Source organism: Echinops telfairi, unplaced genomic scaffold, assembly GCF_000313985.2.
Source record: "Echinops telfairi isolate 266 unplaced genomic scaffold, ASM31398v2 ScPeMD7_7457;HRSCAF=8495, whole genome shotgun sequence".
NCBI classification, from domain to species: Eukaryota; Metazoa; Chordata; class Mammalia; order Afrosoricida; family Tenrecidae; genus Echinops; species Echinops telfairi.
Window position 1 is genome coordinate 21,733,508 of NW_022111357.1, and position 9,235 is coordinate 21,742,742.

The 9,235-nt window shown below is 54.2% G+C and overlaps 1 protein-coding gene across 1 annotated transcript in view; it reads left to right on the plus strand.

Annotated features, from left to right (window-relative positions):
* The first annotated feature begins 71 nt into the window (after positions 1–71).
* Positions 72–9,235, plus strand: part of TCEA3 (transcription elongation factor A3) — a 35,772-nt gene continuing 26,608 nt past the window's right edge. The window contains exons 1-4 of the mRNA XM_045298857.1: positions 72–199; positions 6,061–6,123; positions 6,646–6,751; positions 7,526–7,670. Coding sequence (XP_045154792.1) covers positions 131–199; positions 6,061–6,123; positions 6,646–6,751; positions 7,526–7,670 — 383 coding nt within the window. The 5' untranslated portion in view covers positions 72–130. The remainder of the gene's footprint in view (positions 200–6,060; positions 6,124–6,645; positions 6,752–7,525; positions 7,671–9,235) is intronic.

Consider the following 9,235-nt stretch of genomic DNA (forward strand, 5'->3'; position numbering starts at 1 on the left):
GGAGCGTCGTGTGAGTGTGAGTGTGAGTGTGAGTGAGTGTGTGTGAGTGGCGCTGGCGCAGGGCGCGCGTCCTCCGGCTTCGCGTCTGCGGCCCGTGCGCTCGTCGCGCCGCTGCGCGCCGCCGGCCAACATGAGCCGGGAAGAGGAGCTGCTGAAGATCGCCAAGAAGCTGGAGAAGATGGTGGCCAGGAAGCACACGGTGAGGCTGCGGGCTGGGGCCCCCGCCCCCGGGGGCGCGCCCGACAGTCCCGGGGCCCGTGCTGGCGGGACGCCCGGTTGGCGCGTGTGCAACTCGGCACCCGAGGGCGGCGCGGCTGGCGCAGGGCTCCGCGTCCCTCGGGGGCGGCTGGGCGCCTCTGGGTGGGCGTGTGCAGTTGGCCGCGGCCGCCAAGGAGGTTGGGGGCTGGGGGGAGGGGAGCGTCGTCGGTGGGGCGCCGAGAAGCGGGGTCGCAAGCGGCCCGAGTCGTGTAGGGTTCCGTAGGCTTGTGGGGAGCGGGAGAAAGTGAGTAACCGGCCCCGAGAGCGAAGCGAGGAGCTGGCAAGCCGTGGAACACTCGGCGGGCGGCCGGCGGTGTGCCAAGGCCGGGCGGGCCGCGACGGCGGGGATGGGTGGCAGGAGGGGGGCACCGGCCTGGGGGCCCTGAGAAGGGGCAACGAAACTTGGGTTGGTGACGGGTGCGGGGTGCGTTCCCCGCTCACCTCGGGAGTGGCTCCTGGCGGAGAGGGAGCCGGAGCGGGTCTGGTTGCCATTTTGCCCGTAATTGGCGGGAGGAGGGCTGGGCGGCGGGCGAACAGGTGCGGGGAGGGGGCTGGGCCGGAGGCCGGGTCGCGGGGTTGTGGCGGAGGAAGAGGAGACTGGGAAGTGGGGACTGAACCGCGGCTTGTCGCTGCCACCCCCACCCCACCCCATGCCACTCCACCCCGCAGTCTGATGCCCGGGCTGCAGCCCTGATGTGAAGTTAATGTTTGATTTCCCATGATCTTTGCCTCAGCCTGGCAGCGGCCGGATCTCCAACCAAAGCAAACTTGGCCTTGGCGCCGCCAGGCAGGGCCTGGTCTCACCCCTGGGGAAGAGAGAGAGGGGAGCCAGGGGCGTCCCGTCGCGGCCTTGCTCCGTCCAGGGACCCTTCTCCCTCCACGCGCAGCCAAGTGCTGGAGCAGGCTCAGCCTTCCCACCACATTGGGCACCCTGGGTGTTGGGAAAAGAGGTGACCCCCCAAGGGAAATGTAGGGCCCGGTCGAGGTTGCTGCGCCCCTTGAAGGGAAGCTCCACGGAGCAGTTGCAGGTTCCACATGTAACGAGTTAAAACCTATTACAGTACTTCCGATTTTAGAGTGCCCCTTTCCTGACTTCAGTAGCCCCCTGATGGTGCACTGGTTAAGGTCTTACTGTTAACGATCACACGTGGCAACCCCCTGCCAAGGACTTGGAGACCCTGTGGGGCCGTTCTGATCCGCAATGGATTTGGTTTGGTTTGGTTGTGGGTCTGGATACGGCAACTTTACGGCTTGCTTCTCCCCATGCCTCGCTCTCGACCGCTTTAGCAGCCCTTGACACAGACACGCCCCGCCCCACATACACACCCCCACCCGGACCTCTCTTTCCAGGGCCTTCTCCTTCGTGAGGCTGTCTGAGGTCCTGGCTCTCTATCCACCTACCCACAAGCACCTCAGCCACTCTCCTCTGCTCCTGAAAAGCTTTAAATGTCAGGGATTATTTTCTCCGAATGTAACCGTCCACCAAAACGGAGGGGCAAGTTATCTAAAGCAGCAGAAGCACAAAGGTTCGAAAGACGATTGAAAAAAGAAATTTTTTTTAAGGTTTCTCCTCCATGAAAGCGGATAATTGGGTCCCAAGGCAGATTTGTGATTATCAGATGACCTGCCCAAGATGCCAAGTATTTAAGATGGATGTTTGGACAGAGGCGCAATTTTAATGCTTGCCGGGGGCCCTGTTTCCCCTAGATCCACGCCTCTGGGTTGCAAGAACCAGCGCTGTCGGGGAACCCCAGAGCAGACATTGAGCTGTAATTAATTGGCTTTAATATACAGAGGCCAGAGCCTCAGTTCTTTATCTGCATGATGAGATTACACACCGCTTGGGAAGCTGATCTTTGCCTGCGATCCTCAAGGTTGAAGAGAGGCTATAGGCAAAGGGCCCAGCTGGTGCTTGGTTGGAGCCAGTGACTGACACCGCCGCTGCCCAGCGGGGAGGACTCACAGCGGTGCAGAGACGCTGCCAAGAGCGCAAGGCTCCCAGCTTCCACCGGAATCCCTCCAAAACCAGTGAACCTGGCCGTTTCCCCAGGTGGGAATGATGGAGCCCAGCCCAGATCTTTTGAACGTGAATTATTCTGGGTCAAGGACACAAGTTACTCTAGCCCCTTCCCATGTTGAGCCCAGGCTTGGGCAGGGAAGGAACCATCACATGTCAGGGTCAGAGTGGGGTGCAGGGACTTGGGAGACCTGGGGTTAGGCTGCTTGGTGAGGGTGGGGAAGTGGAACTGGTCAAAGAAAGGAATCTGTCTCCTTTTTAAAAAAATTCCTTTTATGGCCTGAGGCAAGCTCCTATAGTTTTCATCTCTGGGCCTAAGCACACTTGCAGCCACACACCACAATAGCTAACCAGACATTTCCTCCCTGTGAAATGGGAAGAGGAAATGGGCTCCCTCGGAGGTGGAGGTCCATCTCGGTGGAAGTGCCCCAGCTCTTTCCAAGATACAAGTGGAGCCCCAACGTCCCTGCCACACAGAACTGCCTGCAGCCACGTCTGCGCCTGGGTTCTTGGCAGCATCTGGGTGGGCACAGAACTCTGGGCCTCTGACGAAGGAAGGTGGGGCCTCGTCTGCGAGTGAAAGTGGGCCCGCCCCGCGGTGGTTAGAGAGAGAAGGACACTCCGCTTGTCATCAGACGGATCCTCCACGTTGCAGCTCAGGCCTGGGGCTTGCTGCCGCCAATTGCTGAAGTCCTGAAAACTTAAGGCTTTTGTTGGTTTCTGCGAGCGTGCAGAGCAGACTGAAACAGCCTCCAGTATACAGCCCAGCAATGACAGTCACTGCTACCTAGGCACAAAATGACAGGGCAACAGACACAGCTACACACATGCAACCACATACCACAATAGCTAAACAAGACACGGCTACTGGCACTCACGTGACAGACACAGTGACCCTGGCAGATCACACTGCATTCACAAAAAGTCACACAAAGACAGCTACACTCAGACACACAGAACTGCAGACTTATCAAACACACACACTCCTACTCATACAGGCATCACCCTAAAAGATAAATAGACACAGTCATGCCTCAAGGGGCAAACCCACAGCTTCATGCATAGGCAGCCCTTACAGGGAACCACCCCAGCAATCCTTGCATAACGCTTTGTGAGCTAGCGACAACCTGGGCTCACGGCTCTTCTTCTCCACCCTGACCCAGTTATACAGCACACAGAGCGGCACCCACTCGCTGCTAAATTAGACAGAGAAGCTGATGGTGGGTTCTTCAGGAAGTTTGTAAGTCAGTCGGTAAATCCAACTGTTTTATATGTATATATAGATGTGTGTTTATGTATTAAAGCTTATGCTTGCTTACAATTAAATAAGTTATATTCAAGAACAAAGATAAAAATATTCCAAGTAATTTGCTGCATTTTACTATTACCTGTGGCCTAGTGATTATTGATTAGCAAGTATATACATTCATGCAAAAATGGGATGAAAACATCATGGAATTTCCCCACAAACTTTTGGAAGCCCCCTCGCCTGTTGGAAATCTAGTACCATGGTATGGTACTGCCCCTGCCCTCCCAGGACTTCCCTCAGCACTGTGCCATTATGTTGGGAACTTGAAATTGGCTGTGGAAGGAACATTTACACCACAGGAAATGGCAAGCACCCATCGTGGTTTTCGTTGGACATGCGGTTGTTGAACATGGGCCAGCATACCACAGCCCCCACTCACGTTGAGATTCTACCATGCCCACACAGAGCTGCAGCTGCACCTACCCAGTTGGTGTCGAAATTAGAGCCTGAAAGATCCGAGTTTGAAGCCCAGCTCAGCTCTCTGCAAGCAATGGAACTTGGGGCAAATTGTTTAAGCTTTTGGTGATTTGGGAGTTCCCTTCTGTGTACAGTTGGAGGTAGTGATAGCACCTATCTCATCGGGCGGCTGTGCAAGTTCAGTGAGCTCATGCATGTGAAAGCGCAGGGCCGTGTCCACTGTGAACACTTAATGTGGCACACAGAGTTGGAGGTCCACAAGTTGGTCTTCACACAGATCCACAAGGCACGCCACTGCCAAAAAAAAAAAAAATCCCAAGAGTCTACGTTCTAAAGTGGCCGAGGCCTGAGAGAGGAAGGCTTCGGAACGTGGTCCGGGAGGGAGCTTGGCAGGGCGTGGAGTTGCCAGCTGGAACTGGGTGGGTAGGGGCGGGCAGGGAAGGGCAGACAGGACACAGCTAGTGATGCCCAGAAACCCGTAAGGACAGGAGGCTCTCAGGCTGCGACTAGGAAAGGGGTTAGAGGACAGGGGCTAGAATGGGTCAGGGCTGACCAGGGCCTGGTAGCCAGCAGGTATGCACTGCTGAGCCTCCCTTTGTCCCCTCCCCCGGACGCTTCCCAGTTCATGTGTTTGGCTTCATTCCTTCATTCACACACTCATGCATTCACCCAGGAACCACTGGGCTCTGCTGAGCTCTAAAGTCTGTGGAGGCTCAAACAGGTCTCCTTATCCAAAAGAAAGGAAAAGTTTCTGTTCCCACGAAAACTTGCTTGTGAATGGTCATGACCACTTCCTTTGTAGTAGCACCACAGGGTAACCCCAGAGCCCCAGCCACAGGCCAGCGGATGTACAGATTGTGGTATCGCCGCCGACCCTACGCAGCAATAAAAAGGCACTATGATTCCACACCGCAGCACAGGTGTGTCTCAGAAGAAAAGAAACCAGAGCCAAAAAGTCCATCGTATTCTTTAGGTCAAACCCTTCAAAAGACAAGGTCCTTAAGTGGAGAGCAAATGTTCTGAAAATGATGAGGGCAATGAATGTACAAATGTGCTTTACACAATTGATGTATGTATGGATTGTGATGAGTTGTATGAGCCCCTAATAAAGTGATTTTAAAAAAATAGAAAGCAGAAGGCAAACCCCCGGCCTTTGAGCCTGTTTCAATGGAGAGTGACCATGTTAGAGGTTTCCGAGACTGCAAGTCTTTACAGGAGCAGTCAGCCTCAGCTTTCTTCCTTGTAGCGACTGGTGGTTCCGAAGTGCCGAACTTGGCAGTGAGCAGTCCAATGCTTGTGCCACAGCACCACCAGAACTCCGGAGCTCCTCTGGCGACAGAACACAGACTGTCTGTTGCCTGGACCCAGGGCTGGAATAGAGGGAGGGATACGCTACAAAGGGGCATCAGGACACGATTGGAAATCACGGATTTGTTCATATCTTGATTGTGGTGATGGTCTCGTGGCTGTACATGTATGTCAGAACTCATCAAATTGTATTCGACTGTAAGTGCAATTTATTGAACATTTCATGCATGTCATTCAAACATGGATCAACCAAAAGACCAATCAGGCCTACCGCTGTTGGGCGAATTCCAACTTAGAGTGAACCTAGAAGACAGAGGAGAATTGCCCCATCGGGTTTCCAGCAGGTTGATGGAAGCAGGCCGCCAGATTTGTCTCCCAAGGGGCAGCTAGCAGCAGACCTGGGGTTCCCAGCCAAGAACCTCCTCGGCCTTGATAATGCTATTGAAAGAAAAAACGACCCCCAATTCTCAGTCTGAGGAAGCTCTCCACTGGGAAATGAGAGGAAGCGGGAGACAGAGAGACAAGCAACAAGGAGCTGTTGACATGACTACTTTTTGAGGGAAAGACAGGGCAGGAGGGAGCATGCAGGTTAGAAGAACAGCAGAGACAAGCCAGGTCAGAGTGAGCTGCTAAGCTCCACTCCTTGTCTGCCAGTAACCGTCACTGAAACCTCAAAGGGGTCAGAGGCCTGGGACCCAGTGCACAGCTGCACAGCCATGGGCCTCAGTCCTCACCTTGTGGCCTCCCACAGGAAGGGGCCCTTGACCTTCTGAAGAAGCTGAACAGCTGCCAGATGTCCATCCAGCTACTACAGGTAGGTGGGGCCAGGGGAGCCCAAGGACACTGTGAGGGGTTGAGGAGGGCCCGGGGCAAAGGGAGTCACCAGTCTTGAGGTACACAGCTCTGAAGGAGACCCCAAGCCATCTGTGGGGAGGGGCAGGGTACGGCCCCAACCCCCTGGGTCTGGGAGAAAACGAGTGTGTTTCCTTGAACACGGCAGTGACCCAGGGAGAGGGGAAAGCCCCATTTCTAGCCTTGCTCATGTAGCCCCCACACTTTACCAAAAGTTGCTTGGACCTCAAAACTGAGTACTGAGCTAAGCTGTGGCAGCTCAGAGACCCTGGGGTTCCAGAGGGGAGGAGTCCTGATCCGCCCAAGCCTCCCTCCTTGGCTTTTCACCAAAGCTGGGGTGAGCAGCCAGTCGAGGCCAGCCCGGGCCTTGGTTAGGTTATGGGATGGGTCAATCACTGCAGCCACAGGTCAGAGCCAGGGCCCTGGGGGGACCTGGAGGAGGGAGTGGTTGATTCAGAACAGCCCAAGCCCTCTTGTTTTGCAGACAACCAGGATTGGGGTTGCCGTGAACGGGGTCCGCAAGCACTGCTCAGACAAGGAGGTGGTGTCCTTAGCCAAAGTCCTCATCAAGAACTGGAAGCGGCTGCTGGGTGAGAACGGCCGGCCCGAGCGCCTGGGCTCCGGGTCTTCCTCCCTCCAGACCCCCAGCACCTGGGCCCCACTTGGTGTGTGCTTGTCAGGTGACTTCATCCGCGGCAGGTGTGCTCTCGCTCAGGCTCGGAGCGAGCTGCTGGGCAGTGCCACAGCATCTGGGTACGCGAGCATTTGTGGGTATGTGCATGTGTATGGATGTGAATATGTGTGTGCTTGTGTTTGCCTATATAGTACATGTATGTACACAGAGTCCCTGTGGGGTGCAAATGGGTGAACACTCAGATGCTTAACCAAAAGGCTTCAGGTCCAAGTTCAACCAGAATTGCCTTGGAAGAAAGGCCTGGCAGTCAATCTAATTGGAAAAATCAATGGCCAGAAACCCTTGAGGGCACACTTCTACTCCAGCATACATGGGGCTGCCACCAGTCACACGGCGACTGGGTGTTGTGCGTGTACACATTTGTATGAATACAAGAGGCTCTTGAATAAGTTCATGAAAAAAATGGAATTAAATGATAATGGAGTTTTTCCATGAACTTCTTGAAGCCCCTTCATATATGCAGAGGGGTATGTGTGTGTAAATGCCATCATAGCCCCGTGTGTGAATGAGTATTTGTACACATGTATGCATGTTGTATATGTAGGTGTACATGCATATGTTAGGGGGGGCTGCGTGGCAGTCTCCGTCCCTGACTTTGCTCCCCAAACTCCTGCTGGGTCCTACTGAGCTGGGGCTGCCTTGAGGGCCAATGCTACCCTTTTTCTTGCAGATTCCCCTGGGCTCCCCAGAGGAGAGAAAGGAGGGGAGAGAGACCCAGCACAGAAGAATGACAGGGAACCCGATTGTCCGGACTGGAAAGCAGAGGCAGGCCTTTCTTCACCAAGGAAAAGGCCCAGGGACGAGCCCAAAGACAGGTGATCTCTTCCGGGCCGAGGAGAAGGGGGCTGGCACTGGTCCCTTCCTCTGCCAGCAGCTCGGTTGCTATGATTTTATTTAGTTCTCACAACCCCACCAGGGGTTTATGGTTACTGTTGCCCATGGTGCCCACGGTACCCCCTCTGGGGTGTTCGTCTCAATCAGGCAGACCCACAGGGCCACACTTCCTCACGAGCTTCTAGGTGGGCCCTGGCTTCACCTGGGAGGATGCATGGACAGACAGACAGGGTGCCAGCAGGGTAGCCTCACAGTGCACAGAGGGCCACACAGAGTCTCTGTCTCCCACAAGAGAAGGAACTGGGGCCACCATGGTGGAAACCCTCTGACTTGAAAGCTCATGTCCCAAAGCTTGGAAAGTCCCATGTACAAAGCTTCCCACGGACAGAGCTTGCCAAGGCAGTGCTCAGTGACAGGATTAACTCCTCTCCGGGCCAATGCAAGCTTCGGTTTCCCCAAATGACAGTCCCTTCCTTGCCTTTCCTGACGTGCAGACAGAATTCAACAGTCAGCGGCCATTCCCACTGTAAGCTATGGTATCTGGTGACACAGCTAGGGTTCCACCTTTATTGGGTTTCCTGGGACCTATTTGTCCATAGAGAAGCAAGAGTGCTTTGTTAACTCTTCATTCAACAGTCCCAGTTCGTGATGAGGATGCTGGAGGTTAGGGGAGCAGGGCTTTCCTGAGGGTCCTACAGCTCAGCTATCACGTGACCGAGTGGGAGTCAAATCTTTGTCAGACCCCTGCTAAGAGAACCAGAGCAGGTGTTGGTCTCAGTTCTGGGCCTCAGTCAAGGTGTTCCCCAAATCTGCAGGACTTTCAGGCCAGACCTAAAGGCGTATGGATCATGCTCATGGCAGAGGGAAGCCTTCCTGGGTGTATGAGTAAGTCCTCTTCCGGGTGTGGGGTCGGATCTACTTCTGAGAAATCAGCCATTGAAACCCTCCCTGTGGAGGACAGTTCTCCTGTCACACACACGGGGCTGCCGTGAGTTCACACCGACTCACCGGCAATTGGTTTTCTCTCTTATTCCCTTTGTGACTTGACAGATCACTTAACTTTCTGGGAGTCTACGCTTGTTCACTTAATAGGCGAGGGGATGGTTGTGGGTAACATTGCCGACTCCCACCATCCGTTGCCCAGCAATGTCTTTAATGTGCATGCCTGGGACTCAGGAAATCCGCTCCAAGAAATCCATGTTGAGAATTAGATAAAAGCACAAAGATGCTGTGGCCTGTGTGTGAGAATTCTCTGCTGTCATTTCTGAAACTTTGACCTTCAGCACTTTTAATTTATCTGGACAAACAAACAAAGAGTGGAGGGCAGTGATGGTGCTGGGGTAGAATTCTTGCCTTCTAAGGTGACATGCTCCCAAGTAGTTTTCTTTTTTGTTGTTTTTTGTTTTTAATCATTTTATTGGGGGCTCGTACAACTCTTATCACAAGCCATCCATCCATCCATTGTGTCAAGCACATTTGTACATTTGTTGCCATCATCATTCTCAAAACATTTGCTTTCTGCTTGAGCCCTTGGTATCAGCTCCTC